This window comes from Lepidochelys kempii, chromosome 4 (assembly GCF_965140265.1).
Source record: "Lepidochelys kempii isolate rLepKem1 chromosome 4, rLepKem1.hap2, whole genome shotgun sequence".
In the NCBI taxonomy this organism is placed as follows: Eukaryota; Metazoa; Chordata; order Testudines; family Cheloniidae; genus Lepidochelys; species Lepidochelys kempii.
In genome coordinates this window covers 27427391-27444250 of record NC_133259.1, presented here as the reverse complement: position 1 = coordinate 27444250, position 16860 = coordinate 27427391, and the positions used below count along the sequence as shown (strand labels likewise).

General features: G+C 43.2%; 1 protein-coding gene across 3 annotated transcripts in view; it reads left to right on the top strand.

Annotated features, from left to right (window-relative positions):
* Positions 1–16860, top strand: part of PPP3CA (protein phosphatase 3 catalytic subunit alpha) — a 334427-nt gene that overhangs the window by 216377 nt on the left and 101190 nt on the right. For all 3 annotated transcript variants that reach the window (XM_073340795.1, XM_073340794.1, XM_073340796.1), the window contains one exon: positions 7373–7497. In XM_073340795.1, the coding sequence (XP_073196896.1) occupies positions 7373–7497 (125 nt within the window). The remainder of the gene's footprint in view (positions 1–7372; positions 7498–16860) is intronic.

The following is a 16860-nucleotide window of genomic DNA, read 5'->3' as shown; positions in this document are numbered from 1 at the left end:
GCTTACAGACAGCCCCCCAACCTGAAGCAAATACTCCCCAGCAACCACACACCACACAACAGACACACTAACCCAGGAACTTACCCTTGCAACAAACCCCGTTGCTAACTGTGTCCACATATCTATTCAGGGGACACCATCATAGGACCTAATCACGTCAGCCACACTATATCAGGGGCTCATTCACCTGCACATCTACCAATGTGATATATGCCATCAGGTGCCAGCAATGCCCCTCTGCCATGTACATTGGCCAAACTGGACAGTCTCTACGTAAAAGAATAAATGGACACAAATCAGACGTCAAGAATTAGAACATTCAAAAACCAGTCGAAGAACACTTCAATCTCTCTGGTCACTCAATTACAGACCTAAAAGTGGCAATTCTTCAACAAAAAAACGTCAAAAACAGACTCCGAGAGACTGCTGAATTCAAATTAATTTGCAAACTGGACACCATTAAATTAGGAATAAAGACTGGGAGTGGATGTGTCATTACACAAAGTAAAACTATTTCCCCATGTTTATTCCCCTCCCCCCTGCTGTTCCTCAGATGTTCTTGTCAACTGCTGGAAATGGCCCACCTTGATTATCACTACAAAAGGTTCCTCTCACGCTCCCCCGCCCCAGCTCTCCTTCTGGTAATAGCTCACCTTTCCTGATCACTCTTGTTACAGTCTCTATGGTAACACCCATAGTTTCATGTTCTCTGTGTATATAAAATCTCCCCACTGTATTTTCCACTGTATGCATCCGATGAAGTGAGCTGTAGCTCACGAAATCTTATGCTCAAATAAATTTGTTCGTCTCTAAGGTGCCACAAGTCCTCCTTTTCTTTTTGCGGATACAGACTAAAACGGCTGCTACTCTGAAACCTGTCATTATGTTAGATGTAGTGAGTTTGTATCTGGTAACAGCTGTGTTTACAGAATAGTGAGCCCTTTTCCATTTTACATTCCGGGTCACAGGCACATATTTGAAGTATTTGACTATTAATTGAATATTTTTCAGCACTTACTACATTTGAGGGAAAGGGAATCCTGGCAGGTTTTGCCAGAATGTTTTACAGATTTGTAGATCCTCCTTAGATCCCCTGACTGGTTTCAACAGATAGGATCTCCTAACGAGTTAGTAACTACTAATATAGAAACACTCGGAATCTTAAGATAGTGTTTCTTCTGTTGCCAACACAATACTTTGACAATATGACGACTGTCCTTTTTGTTCCTGAATTCAATTCCGCTTTTTGCAACATACTAATTGATTGGCAATTAAGGTGAGTTTGTATGAAAAACATTTTACAGAAACATCATTGATGTCCCACAGGATGTTGAAATGAGTTTTGATCTAGTAGAATTTTTACTGTTTTAAATTGTCATTGCCACAGTGTCAAAAATCTGATACGTACGTACGTACACAAAAAGAAAGATAAAAACATATAGTTGGTTGCTTCTAATGAAGGGTTTCTGTTTGGAGATTTTATTTTTTGCAATGAGGTTAACTTTTTTTTATAGACAAAAGTAGTAAGCTGCACTTGGAAAGTTCTCTTTCTTCATTCTTTGATTGAAAACCACAAATATAATAAAAAACTGGAAGTCAATGGAAGCTTTGATGAAGACAGCAGGGGATGGGGCCAGAACTATCAGGGAAAGTTCCTGAGGTGCATGTCTAACAAAACATTGCACTTTCAGCTCACTTCCAGGTTCTCTGTTTGAATTTCATGAACATGCATGTACAGTAATAGAGAGTGATCACTGTTTGCTCACTAGAGCCAGTAAGCTAATCGCAGCATTTCTTGCTATTAGGCATATTGTGCAGTGGCGTAACTGGCTGTTTAAGGATAGAAAACTAGCTGTAAGGTAACGGACAATAAACTAAACTAACCCTCAGATAGAGAATCCTAATACAAGAACCTTGTCCAGATGTTTAGTCCCCATACACAACTGTAAAGGTAAGTTGATTATTCAGCCTAGAACAATGAGGCCTTGACCCTGTTTGGAGAGCTGGGTAATGCTGTGATATAAGTAAAGAGTTTTAAATAATAACAATAAGAAATATGGTGCTATGTCTTCTCTGTGTGCCTGAAGAATGGCATTCCAGCGCTGGTGAGGAAAAACACCCCTCCCTTACTATACAGACCCCCAACTATGTTGAGTGTAGGTCTCAAACAGAAACGAAGTTGTACCATTTTGATGTGCGCTCACAGCACAAGCACCTAACTTCGACATGGGAGAGCTTCACTAAGAGCTACATTGTGTTTCTTAAAGGAAAGAGAGTGAGAGAAAATAAGTTATATTCCAGCTATAATCACATTTTGAATAGTGACTGAATAGTGGCTGACACCTGATAGTGGCTCTTTAATGGTAAAAGGGGATTTTTCAAATACGCAAAGGAAAGTTAGGCACCCACTTCTGACTGAAATTGGAGGACCTCAAATGCTATAGTAATGCCTGCAGATGAGAAATTATTACAAGATAGTAACTACCATTCTTTTAAACCTTTTATCTGAATAAAGCACCTCTTAAAGGGAGTTAATTTGTACCTGAGAAAAGAGCTTTGTAAGGCAGGCACTGTGGAGGGGATGTGGAATAATGTTCGCTGCATCATGCCTATTGATCTAATAGTATCAGAGGGTTATCTTGCTAACCCTGTCATGTCCCATAAGAAGGCAATTGTAATACATGGTAGTAGTTGATTAGTGGTTTTGCTGGCTTTCTGAATGGAAAATATTTTTGTGGTGTTTTATTCATTTTTTCTCCATCCTTGCCATATCCACCAATTATAAATGGGTTAGTCTCCTTTGCCAAAATACGATGCCTGACATAGCCCAAAACTAATGGCCACTGATTTCCCTCAGAAATCCTATATGAATAGAATACATGGCAGCTTTTTCCTTCTACAGCTATACATTTTAGAAATGTAGCTGAGGAACGTCTGAGAAGGAAACAGAGTGAGTTTGTTCCTTATTTTATTAGGCTTTGATATTCCTCCCTCAATTTGGGTGGGGTATTTTCTTTTAAAAGCTATCCAGGGATATGGATATGGACAGGGATATGGAATCTTCAATCTATTTTACGAGCATCTGCTCAGGTTCATAGATTTTTGCTGTAGACATAAGAATCTGAGACTTGGTCTACACCAGTGGTTTTCAAACTTTTTTTCTGGCGAACCAGTTGAAGAAAATTGTTGATGTCCATAACCCAACGTAGCTGGGGATGAGGGGTTTGGGGTGTGAGAGGGTCTCAGGACTGGGGCAGAGGGTTAGGGTGCGGGGCTGCGGGGTGGGGCTGGGAATAAGGGGTTCAGGGTGTGGGAGGGGGCTCTGGGCTGGGGGTGCAGTCTCTGGGGTGGGACTGGGGATGAGGGGCTTGGGGTGCTGGAGGGGGCTCTGGGTTTGGGGGGGCTGGGGTGCGGGGTTGGGGCACGGGGTTACCTCAGGCAGCTCCCAGTCAGTGGCACAGCAGGGGTGCTTAGGCAGGCTTCCTGCGTGTCCTGGCACTGCGGACCGTGCTGCGCTCCGGAAGTGGCCAGCAGCAAGTCCAGCTCCACTTGGCTCTCGCCTGCAGGCATCGCCCCTCCCCCGATCGTGCAGTGCCATTGCTTGGGGCGGGGGCAGCACGCAGTGCCCCGTGGCCCTCCCGCCTAGGAGCCGGATCTGCTGCTGGCCGCTTCCAGGTCGCAGCACGGTGTCAGAACAGGTAGGGACTAGCCTGCCTTAGCCGAGCAGCACCACCAATGGAACTTTTAATGGCCTGGTCAGTGGTGCTGACCACAGCCGCCGCAACCCAATGCCTTCCATTCCGCAACCCAGTACTGGGTCGCAACCCGCAGTTTGAAAACCACTGGTCTACACTATCCACTTATGTTGGTATCACTACCTCGAAAAATCCACACCCCTGAGCAATGTAGTTACACCAGCCTAACCCCCAGGGTAGAGAGCGATATATCGACGCGAGGGACTTTCCCATTGACATAGCTACTGCTCCTTGCTTTGCCGACAGAAGATGCTCTCCCATCAGTGAAGGTAGAGTCTTCACTAAGCACTACAGCGGCACAGCTGCACCATTGCAGCACTGTAAGTATAGACAAGCCCTGAGAGGCAGTTAGCAGGGCCTAAGGCAATTCACTTTTATAGCAGAGGAGGGGGTTGGAGGTTCCTCCATTCCCAAATAATTGCTAGTGCTGTCATTTGGGCTTAGTCTCCCTTAGTCTCAATCCATTCTATGAGCCTCCCATCTAGTTCTCTTCATGTGCTCCTCTCATAATGGAGTGGGAAAGAATGAGCTGTACGAGTAGCCCCTACTGGTTCCAGACCTCTTCAGATTCTGGATCCCTCTTGACAGTGGAAGCAGGTGGCAGATGCCAATAGGTGCTACTAATTGTCCTTATCATCCCCCCATCAGATCTGACCCTCTATTCCATATTCCTACAACCAGGAAAGGAGACCGCCTATGAGAAAAACGGGGAGCAAGGGAGAGGTAAAAATAGCAAGTAAACATTTCTTTCCCCCAAATGAAGATCAGAAATAATTATGTTTATTGTCCAAGAGTCTCCAAAACTTGAAAAGTATAACTGAGGGGTGAAGGGTAGGTGAACAGCGCCCCAAAAATAACCTATCAAATCAGTTATGTTTTTTCACAGTTCCTCTGAAATTCCTATTCCATTCTCCAGTTCCAAACCTTAACATCCAACCAAAAACTAGGACACAAATAGGATGGTGACAGGATATTTTAAAAGTATATATTAAAACCATGAAAATGAAAAGTTCTTCAGCCCTCGTTATGATAGTCCATATAAAATACAGATCTGATTAACTGTATGTAAAATGTTGACCTTATTACTGAAATTTTGGGACATGGGCTTAATATTTGATCATAACTCATCTGTTGTAATCTGTTCTTAAGCCACATCTTTCCAGTTTCTGCAGACAGGATTCCCTGCTAGTTTTATGCTTATAATTCAGAGCTTGTTCCTGTTATTTAGGAGTAAACTGTTACTTTAATTTTTTTTCCTTTTGGTTTTCATGCGTCTTTTCTGAAAGCAGTTTCTGGATAGACACTTTCTGAAGCCAATCATGAATAAGATGAGAATTGGATCCTGTGTTTGTAAATTAACAGGAATTTTCATCACCTACTTAATAATAATAACAATAATAGACTTGAATGGACAGGGTTCTGCAAATTTTATTTTTTCTCCATCCTGTTTATAGTTGTACTCTCTTCTTCATTTCCACCTATAACAAATTGATGGAAATAGAAAGATTTCTTTCTAAGCAAGTCTTACTTATGAATTTCTCTGAAATGACCCCTTCACCATTGCAAACACATACATATAGACACACCCCTGTTAACATGAAGGAGCTTTTGCCTTTTCCTGTAGTCATGATAAACCTAAGTTAAGTACATTCAGAATCTCTCAACCATGTTACATTTCAGATTTACATGCATTTTTAATTGTTAGAATTGTACTGCTTTATAATACTAAAAAGTTTCTCAGTCTGAATTGAAGAGGGCAGATGTTCTGGCTCACTGTTCTTCTCTGCTCACTATATGTACACAGAGGAACAGAGCCCATTTGAAGCAGTTTGCAAGCTAAACCAATTACATAAATAAAGTTGATCCAGAATTTTCCTTCATTGCAGATAATGACAGCTTCATATCTAAAAAAAATGACTTCACAAAGACAGCTTTTCCATCGTGTTGTGTGAGGATTTAAATTTAAACTTTATTTTTGCATTGTTATAGAATGATAGTTATTATCCTTTGCAGGAAATCACTTTCAGATGAAGGTGTCTTAAGTAACACTTGAAGATTCCCATCTCAAAATTCATGAAAATAAAATGTCACCTGAAAGAAAAGATTACACAATGTAATACAAAACTGAGCACTAGTCTTTCTGTAGTTACGCTATTTGATGGAAGAAACTTATTTTTTTATAAGGCTGTAGTTATGCAGTCTTTACTTCATGGTGTACAGCAATGCACAGCAAAGGATAAAAGAGAGCATAGAAGCTGATCCTGCAGTTCTAACTCATAAATGGTACCTCTAACTTCACATTGGTACTCATGAGAGTAAGGTATGCATGATCACCACCTTCGCTATATTTTGTTGTTTGCTCTACTTAGGGTTGCCAACTTTGTAATTGCACCAACCCAAACACCCTTGCCCTGTCTCTACCCCACCGCTTCCCCATGGACCTGCCCTGCCCCGCCCCTTCTGAGGCCCTGCCCCCACTCACTCCATCTCTCCTCTGTCTGTTGCTCACTCTCCCTCACCCTCATTCACTTTCACCGGGCTGGGGAAGAGTGTTCGAGTGCAGGAGGGGGTGAGAGCTTTGGCTGGAGCTGTCCTAAACCAGCTTACATACTGTACTTTGAAAAAGAGAGTCTGGTTTCTTGTAACTAAAAGTAAAGAATATGTGACACTATACTGTGACGAGACAATGAGATATTATTGATGTTTGTATTGTTGTGCGGTTGTTAATTTGGTGGAACTTCATTACAGTTGTTGTAGTACTGAGTCTGTGTGGAGAAGTGATTACAGCTTCTTCACAGCATGAAATAATTTTGAGGCATGATTTTAATAGGAAAGTAAGACCTTTATGCAGAAATTGATGCAAAAGCTTATGTGAATTTATTGCTTGTTAAGCACAAAAGTGTGCCCAATTATTTGGAAGCATGCACTGAGAGAAGTAGTACATTTTTTTCTGTCATGTTTCTTCCTATTTTGACTCTGTAAGAAGTGAGAGACTTTTGTGTGAATAAACCAATCAGTTATGTTGCACTACCTTGTTTGTTGACCTTCCATGCATGCCGCAAGGTCTGCTGATATTTACATGGATTTGGGGACAGGGCAGGTAGGCATAGTGATGATTGGAGGAGGGAACGAGACTGTTTGAAGGGACTAATTTGTTCAGTGTGTTTTCTTATTCTGGATATTTTTGATGGGTCCTTTAATTATCAATATTTTATGCTTTGCACAAAGTGGCCATAGCAAGGGATGGGCATTTAAAAAAATAAAATATGCATAAATATATTTAAATAATCTCAAGTCATTTGTAAAACTCCAGTCTAAAAGCATTATTTAATCATGTGGTAACCTTTTGTACAATATATGTAGATGCATGCAAAAGTGAAAAATGGTGATGTTTTTACTCAGGAATTGTCATCAATTTCTGCTGACTGGCAGCCAACCCTCACCAATCATGTCAATGTAGATATAAATCGTAAGTTGGCACACAGAAAATAGCTGGTGAACAACAGAATATAATACAGCATTTTTATTATGAAGGTAAACACTTTAAAATTGTGTGTGCTTAACCTGGTAAAATGAATTGAACTGATGATGTAACAAACTATTTTAATTTCTCCTAGTTTGTGGCGACATCCATGGACAATTCTTCGATTTGATGAAGCTGTTTGAAGTAGGAGGTTCTCCTGCCAACACACGGTACCTCTTCTTGGGGGACTATGTGGACAGAGGATACTTCAGTATTGAAGTAAGTTTGCTACTTCTCTTTTTGAATACAAGGCTACTTGCAGTGTCATTTTAATAATCTGACAAATGCATGGCTGCTTGAGAGCTTAATAGATGTCACTATGAATGGCAAGCATGGGGACAGAATTTGTTTCACATAAAATGTCATTGTGTTAGGGTGGAATGTTTTTTTCATAAAAAGTCTTCTATTAGTTTAAAAATACATTTGAAAATAAAACAATTTAAAATTTTGCTGAAGTTTTAAAGCAAATCAAATTACTGAACTGGTGGAAGTCACTGGTTAAACACCTTAAACAGAATTAATTGAAGCACTAATCCAGCATTTGACAGCAGTAGTCTTTTCTACAGGTGCAGAGGGAATTTTTCTTCATTTGTTTATTCAGCTAAATTAGTTCGATGACTAGTTCATTCAATGTTTAAGAAACTGATTGGGAGCTAAAAAAGCAGGAATGCTTGTTTTTCTGTTCAACTCTGTGAACAAACACCAGGTGTGAGGGGATGAGTTCTGCCAGTTTTAAAGTCTTGAAAGACACAGTGACCAGAAATAACCAGTTCAATCACCAACTACTGATTATTATTGTTGTTATTTATTTATTTACTTGTATTATTGTAGTGCCTAGGAGCGTTGGTCATGGCCAGGATATAATGTTTTTTAATCATTTAGTTTTAAATGTAAAATATGTTTTGAAAAAATATTTTATCTTATATATCCAGCACATTTTAAGGTAGTTTATTTAACTAATAAAACACATTGTGCTAGGTTGTGCACAAACATAGAATAAGAGATAAACCATATCCTGAAAAGCTGATGATCCAAATAGACAGGATACAAAGGGATTGGCAGAGATATAACAAACAGAGTGATGGTTTGCAAATGTTATGTTAGTTCCATGATTTATTTTAATGTTTAATGGTTTATTTCAGGGGCGGGCAAACTTTTTGGCCTGAGGGCCACTTCAGGTTTCTGAAATTGTATGGAGGGCCGGTTAGGGGAGGCTGTGCCTCCCCAAACAGCCAGGCATGGCCTGGATGCCGCCCCCATCCACCCCCCCTGCTTCTCGCCTCCTGATGGCCCCCCTGGGACTCCTGTCCCATTCAAGCCCCACCCCGTTCCCTGTCCCCTGATGGCCCCACTGGGACTCCTGCCCCATCCATCCCTCCCTGTCCCCTCACCGCCCCTGGAGTCCCACCCCTACTGCTCCTCGCCACCCCATCCAACCCCTCCTCTCATTCCAAACTCCCCCACCCCCCAGGACCTCTGCCCCCATTCAACCCCCCGTTCCCCGCCCTCTGACCGCCCCGATCCCTATCAACACCCCCACCCCCTGACCACCACCCTGAACTCCCCTGTCCCCTTACCGCGCTATCTGGAGCACCGGTGGCTGGCGACGCTACAGCCGCGATGCCCTGAGCACCAGGACAGGCAGCCTTGCTGCCCGGCTGGAGCCAGCCATGCCACCGTGCAGCACAGAGCACCGGGTCAGGCCGTGGCTCTGTAGCTGCGCTGCCCAGCAAGAGCTCGCAGCCCCGCCGCCCAGAGCATTGCACCAGTGGCGCAGTGAGCTGAGGCTGCGGGGGAGGGGAAACAGCAGGGGAGGGGGCTGGGAGCTAGCCTTCCGGGCCAGGAGTTCAGGGGCCAGGCAAGAGGGTCCCGTGGGCCAGATGTGGCCTGCAGGCCGTAGTTTGCCCAGCTCTGGGTTTTTTTTGTTTGTTTGTTTTGGTTTTTGGTTTTTAAATTCCATGGGTGGGGTTTGGTAAAGCAGGGTGCGTGCATGGTGGGAATTAGCTAAATGGAAAGACAAAGGAAGGAAAGGGAAGGGAGGACTGGGAGGCATTGGAGTTAGGCAATCAGCACAGGGGAGAGAAAGTTATGACCAAATTTTGGAGAGAGCTGAACTACAAGCCTTTTAATGGGCAGCCTAGAGCACTAATCCTGCAATTGTTCCCATGCAGGAGGACCCTTGCACCCCAATAGAGCACCATTGAAGACAATGGGACCTTGTGCAGATACAAGGGTCCATCCTCCTGCACCCAGTTGTAGGATGAGGATGTGCTATCAGACAAGTCAGCAGAGTGATTATTTTTTCAAATTGGGAAATGCTTATCTGAATCTAAAATGGCTAAATTTAATCTAATCCAAATTCAGATCAGATGTAGTCACAATGAAATAACTGGTTATTCAAAATGTAACTTTGGACATATGAATCAGATCCCCATTTGCCAAAAGTTCAAACCCCTATCATTTGAATTAAAGGAGACTCTCTGTTATCTGTTATTACTAGCAGTATAGGCTCTATGATGCACAGTTCAGCAGTTCTGATTCCAGTGGTTAGAAGGGAGCAGTACATGCATAAACACTGGCCAGTTCATTATAATATGATTACATAGAAGCCTTGTGTTCCATTTCACCCACCCAATGCACAGCACTATTTCACATGTTTTCAGTAAGTAGTCCCTGCAACAATAGGCTGTTATCGTCTAACATATTGGAAGTATGCTGTCACAAAGAGCTAAAGCATTTGCAGAGAATGTATGCAAAGCTGGCTCATATATTTGCTCACCAGTTTACATATTTATTGTATGATTTATTTGAGGGGGCTCCTTTTTTGATTCTGTAAAAATAGTTCGCATTATTAGTCCATCTTAAAATTCATTTTAGTAACAAAATCCTTCAATCATGGGGCATTTTGTAAATAAAAATGTATTATCCAAAACGTAATACCATAATATTTTAAACAACGCTAATTTTTAGACCATCTACCATAAAAACCACTTCTTTATTGCATACACCATCAATATAAGCAGTCTATCACCTTGAATCATGTTTGATTAGTTAAGGTATCCTAGTCACTTGGGCTGAGCCTAAACTCATTACTCTTTGGTCGCTGAACATTTTATTTACAGTTGCCTGCAATTTTACCTGTAACAATTAGAATAAATGTATTTGCCTTAAATTTCAACTGCTTATGTTACAACTGAGTGACAAAACCAGAAACCCCCCAAGGTTCAAGAGAAGAATGATTCTTAAATACAATATGAAAGAGATGATTAAGAAAACTTCTGACTTAACTAAACAGTCAGCCAATCAGCGAATGTCCTTTTTGTAAAATCCTATTCTGCATTGTAAAAAGAAAAGGAGTACTTGTGGCACCTTAGAGACTAACCAATTTATTTGAGCATGAGCTTTCGTGAGCTACAGCACTGAAGTGAGCTGTAGCTCACGAAAGCTCATGCTCAAATAAATTGGTTAGTCTCTAAGGTGCCACAAGTACTCCTTTTCTTTTTGCGAATACAGACTAACACGGCTGTTACTCTGAAACCTATTCTACATTGTGTTTCCATCCCAATGTACCATTTATACACCCAAATAGGATGCTACCATGAACACACAGAAAATATGTGAACTGACACTTACATTGTTCAGAAATTACTCATTTCATCCTTAAAAAGGTAAGGCAAAATCTGGATTCACTCTATTTTTATGGCTTAAAAATATAATACATTTTTTCTGGTCACCTGACTGACTCCCCCCCTCCCCCCATCACTTTTATTAGGGACCAACTTTTGTTTTAAAGCCACATTCCTGAATCACAAGCATCTTTTGATTCAGGGCTGTTCAGTCAAGAGTAAACACTGCAGATTCTCCACTCTCCCCTTTCAGTAAATTGCTGACAAGGAAGGGAAGTTGGTTCACAGGAATAACGTCGTATTGGGAGACCTTGAGGTGGGGAGCTGGACTTGCTAGTAGAAATATGATCCTGGACAAAAATGAAGAAGGAACAGACTCTGGCCACTTTGTCATTCTGCAAGACCATCCTCTTTTTGAGAGAGTTTTTCTAGCCTAACCAGAATGGCATTTCCCCTTTGCTTCCCTACAACAAGAGAAGAGCCAAAGATACTGTCAAATCTACTAGCTACCTCACTTTGCTGCTCTAGTAATATGGAAGGCATTCAGATACTATGGTGAAAGGTGCCAGAACAACATTCTAAGGCAAATAGAACGGAAAGTCAACAAGGAAAAGAAGTAACCTGGTTTATGCTGCTTTGGCCTACCATCAGATTTATGTTAAGCAGTGCTGAATTAGGTTAATACTTGGGTAGGAGCCCTATGGTAAAATACAAGTCTTGCCAGAAGTGACTTTGGTGATTCAGTAGATAGCAGTCTTCACTCTGAATCTGTGCTGATCAACTTCACGACAAAAAACAGTGTGGAGTGTCGTGTCTGATCTTGTAGACACCAAATTAACCAGTCTAGATAGCTAGAATTTCAACAGTATCTAGTGCTCATATAGATAGGATGGAAGCAGAGAGAAAGGTCTAAGACTAATGAACTGCAGCATGCAGGACCCATTTTCCAGAGACAGCATCAACAGTAACTAATATAGCAAATTTTAGAAAGATATGAAAAACTGCAGTATGTAAGCAAGCTCTGGTTGCCTTACACCATTCGAGATGAGCATCAGCTCTCTTATCTCAAGAGGATTGTTTTCATGGAATAAGCTTTAATAGAAGGTGAAGCCTATCTAATGTGACGTAGGTCACATGGTCACAGATCCAGTTAAGTAATGAAGACTGAAACTGCATCTGCTGTGGCAAATTTAGGACCTATCATTCACCACAGGTGCCTGCCAGTGCAACTGTGAGCAGCCTTAGATGACATGATGGTAAAAATGCCTGAGCCTGTAAGTGCTACAGATCATTGCTGAGCCCTCCCCACCCACACCAAACCCTCCCCGCCTTTTATTTTGGACAGTGCAGATCAGGGGCTGTTAAGCCTTCTTACAGCTTCCAAATAGAATAAAAAGGTGGGCCAACAAACTAATGAAATACAAATAAAACATGCCACTTTCTGCCTTCCACTGCACAACATCACACAGCAGTTTGAAACCAACACAATGCAGTTCAGACCTGGCTGTGTTTCTGTGGTGGGCGAAATTGTCCCTATCTGTAGGCTGCCAGGCATTTAGAATCCTTCTGGATGAAAGGTGCTATATGAATGTAAGTCATTATCATTACGAACAGAATTGGAAATTGCATAGGGTAGGTGGAAGGAATTTGAAAATGCAAAGGGAAGCGATTAAAGCACATTGCTTTAAATGTGAGAATGTAGAATAAATAAAAATAGACATTTTGTGTTGATTAAAATATAGTTAATGCTTCTTAGCACAATAAAGTCTCTCGGCATATTATAGACTGTAAGGCCAGAAGAGACTATCCTGATCATCTGTTCTGACCCGCTACACATTGCAGGGCTCACCCACCCACTCCTGTAGTAGGACCAATACACTGTGGCTGAGTTACTGAAGTCCTCAAATCATGATTTAAAGACTTCAAGTTACAGAGTATCCACCATTTACTCTAGTTCAAACCAGCAAATGACCTGTGCCCCATGCTTCAGAGGATGGCAGAGACTCTGTTGTTGTTGTTTTTTACCTATCTGACTTGGGAGCAAATTCCTCCCTGACCCAAAATATGGTGATCAATTAGATCCTGAGCATGTGGGCTAGACGCACCAACCAGACACCTGAGAGAGAATTTTCTGTAGTAACTCAGAGCCCTCCCCCTCTATGTTCCATCCCCCAGGTATTTGCTCATAGCAGTTGTCATAAATATAAAGGGAAGGGTAAACCCCTTTGAAATCCCTCCTGGCCAGGGGAAAGCTCCTCTCACCTGTAAAGGGTTAAGAAGCTAAAGGTAACCTCGCTGGCACCTGACCAAAATGACCAATGAGGAGACAAGATACTTTCAAAAGCTGGGAGGAGGGAGAGAAACAAAGGGTCTGTGTCTGTCTGTAGTCGTCTTGGCCAGGGACAGAACAGGAATGGAGTCTTAGAACTTTTAGTAAGTAATCTAGCTAGGTATGTGTTAGATTATGATTTCTTTAAATGGCTGAGAAAAGAATTGTGCTGAATAGAATAACTATTTCTGTCTGTGTATCTTTTTTGTAACTTAAGGTTTTGCCTAGAGGGTTTCTCTATGTTTTTGAATCTAATTACCCTGTAAGATATCTACCATCCTGATTTTATAGGGGGGATTTCTTTATTTCTATTTACTTCTATTTTTTATTAAAAGTCTTCTTGTAAAACACTGAATGCTTTTTCATTGTTCTCAGATCCAAGGGTCTGGATCTGTAGTCACCTAGGCAAATTGGTGAGGCTTTTTACCAAACCTTGTCCAGGAAGTGGGGTGCAAGGTTTTGGGAAGTATTTTGGGGGGAAGGACGCGTCCAAACAGCTCTTCCCCAGTAACCAGTATTAGTTTGGTGGTGGTAGCGGCCAGTCCAAGGTGTAATATTTTGTACCTTGGGGAAGTTTTGACCTAAGCTGGTAAAGATAAGCTTAGGAGGTTTTTCATGCAGGTCCCCACATCTGTACCCTAGAGTTCAGAGTGGGGGAGGAACCGTGACATGGTGGCAGCGGTGGGATTAACCTGAAATCATTTTGAGATCCAGTTGAGATTTTTTGAACTAGAAATACAGATTTTAAAAAGGAATTTTTAGGAAGTCCAGGAAGCAGCTTTGAAACTGAAAGCAGCTTGGTTTCTCTCTGCTTTGTGGCCAAGCAGAGACAAAAGGGGATTATCTTGTGAATTGCAGGTTTTCTTTGCCTGGAGGCAGGGTACTTAACTCCTGCAGGGAAATTCACAGTCTTCCAACCCAGAGGTTTTTTTTTTTTCTTTTCTTCCTAAAAGTAAATAGGGGGTGTGTGCTCTACCCATTTGCCTGGAGACAAAAGTGGCAGGGTTTTTTTTTAGGATTTTGATTTTGTTTTGTTTTACAAGGAGCACAGGTTTGAAAAGAAATTTTTTTTTTCTTTGGGCTGGGTAAGCAGGTTTCCAAGTAGTTGGAGGTTTTTTGCTTTAATTTGGGCCCAGAGCAGAGACAAGGGAATTGTCTTTTTCTGTAGGCTGGCAATCACTATCAGAGAATAGGTATTCTATTCCAGCACAGCAAAATTTTACAGCCAAGTTTTGTTTGTTTATTTCTAAACCTCGGGTGTAAAGTTAGTTAAAAACAGAGAGGTTAGAATGGCCAAATCCTCGGCTCGACTACAGCTGGAATTAGCCAAATTTCAGGCTGAGGAAAAACAAAGGGAACATGAAAGACAGATAGAACTCATGCGGCTGGAGAAGGAGGTACAGGAGGCTGCCCACAAGAGGGAAATGGAGGCAAGGAAGCATGTGGAGGAGATGGAGAGGATAAAGGCCCAGCAGAATATACCAACAAACCCTAGCAATCCTTCTCCAGGTACCACTTCCCATCCCAGAAAGTTCCCCACCTACAAGGCAGGTGATGATACTGAGGCCTTCTTAGAAAACTTCGAAAGGGCCTGCCTTGGGTACAACATCTCTACTGACCAATACATGGTAGAGCTGAGGCCGCAGCTCAGTGGACCCTTAGCTGAGGTGGCAGCTGAAATGCCTAAAGAACATATGAACAAGTATGAACTGTTTAAATCCAAGGCGAGAGTCAGAATGGGGATAACACCCGAGCAGTCTCGTCGGAGGTTCCGAGCCCTAAGGTGGAAACCAGACATGTCCTTTACCCGACATGCCTACCACATTGTGAAACATTGGGATGCCTGGATATCAGGAGCAAGTGTTGAATCTCCAGTAAATTTGCCCTTCCTAATGCAAATGGAACAATTCTTAGAGGGTGTTCCTGAGGAAATAGAAAGATACATCCTAGATGGGAAACCCAAAACTGTAATCGAGGCAGGAGAGATTGGAGCCAGATGGGTGGAGGTGGCAGAGAAGAAGAAAACTGGTCGCAGTTGGAGCGGAGACCAGAAGGGACCACCCCAGACCACACCCTATTACCGGGGGCCGCCCAAAGCCCCACCTACCTCCCAAAGAACCCTCCAGACCCCTTATCGTCCCACCACCCCGTTCTCCAGCAACCCACCTCGCCCCGGTGACCCGTCAGCTGGACGATGTTTTAAATGTAACGAGCTGGGGCATGTAAAGGCCAACTGCCCCAAGAACCCCAACAGATTACAGTTCATTGCACCGGAATCACACCAGAGGTCCACAGGCCCAGATACCTCCCAGATACCCTTGGAGCGGAGGGAAACTGTGAGTGTGGGCGGGAAGAAGGTCACCGCGTGGAGGGACACCGGAGCACAAGTGTCAGCTATCCATGCTTCCTTAGTGGACCCCAATTTAATCAACCCAGAGATCCAAGTGACGATTCAACCCTTCAAGTCCAACTCTTTCAATTTGCCTACAGCCAAGTTGCCTGTCCAGTACAAGGGCTGGTCAGGAATGTGGACTTTTGCAGTCTATGATGATTATCCCATCCCCATGCTGTTGGGGGAAGACTTGGCCAATCACGTGAAGCAGGCCAAGAGGGTGGGAACGGTCACCCGCAGCCAGGCTAAACAAGCCGTGGGGCCTAGCTCTGTTCCGGAAACTTCTATCAGGGCCCGGTCAGAGGTGATGGACCCGGACCCCAGGCCAATGTCTGCAACAGCAGTAGTGGATCCAGTCCCAGAGACCCGGACGGAACCAGTCCCAGAACTGGAACCAGCCAAACAACCAACACCAGACCCCGTGCCAGCACTGAATCCAGTACTTGCAACCTCAACACCAGAGGGCCCCACCGAACCTGAACTGGCAGCAGCCGATAACCCTACACAAGAGGCTCAGCCGGAGCCTGAATCCCAACATAGTGCACCAGCGGAGAGCGGTTCACAGTCAACAGAAACAGCTCCATCCTCTATATCGCTTCCAGAGGGACCAAGCCTAGGTCCACAATCCAATGAGGAACTGATGTCTCCAGCATCAAGGGAACAGTTCCAGACCGAACAGGAAGCAGATGAAAGCCTCCAGAGAGCGTGGACGGCGGCATGGAGCAACCCACCGCCTCTCAGCTCTTCTAATCGATCCAGGTTTGTTGTAGAAAGAGGACTTTTATACAAGGAAACTCTTTCTGGGGGACACCAGGAGGACTGGCATCCTCAGAGACAGTTGGTAGTTCCAACTAAATACCGGGCCAAGCTCTTGAGCTTAGCCCATGATCACCCTAGTGGCCATGCTTGGGTGAACAGGACCAAAGACCGTTTGGGGGGGTCATTCCACTGGGAGGGAATGGGCAAGGATGTTTCTACCTATGTCCAGTCTTGTGAGGTGTGCCAAAGAGTGGGAAAACCCCAAGACCAGGTCAAAGCTCCTCTCCAGCCACTCCCCATCATTGAAGTTCCATTTCAGCGAGTAGCTGTGGATATTCTGGGTCCTTTTCCGAAAAAGACACCCAGAGGAAAGCAGTACATACTGACTTTCATGGATTTTGCCACCCGATGGCCGGAAGCAGTAGCTCTAAGCAACACCAGGGCTAAAAGTGTGTGCCAGGCACTAGCAGACATTT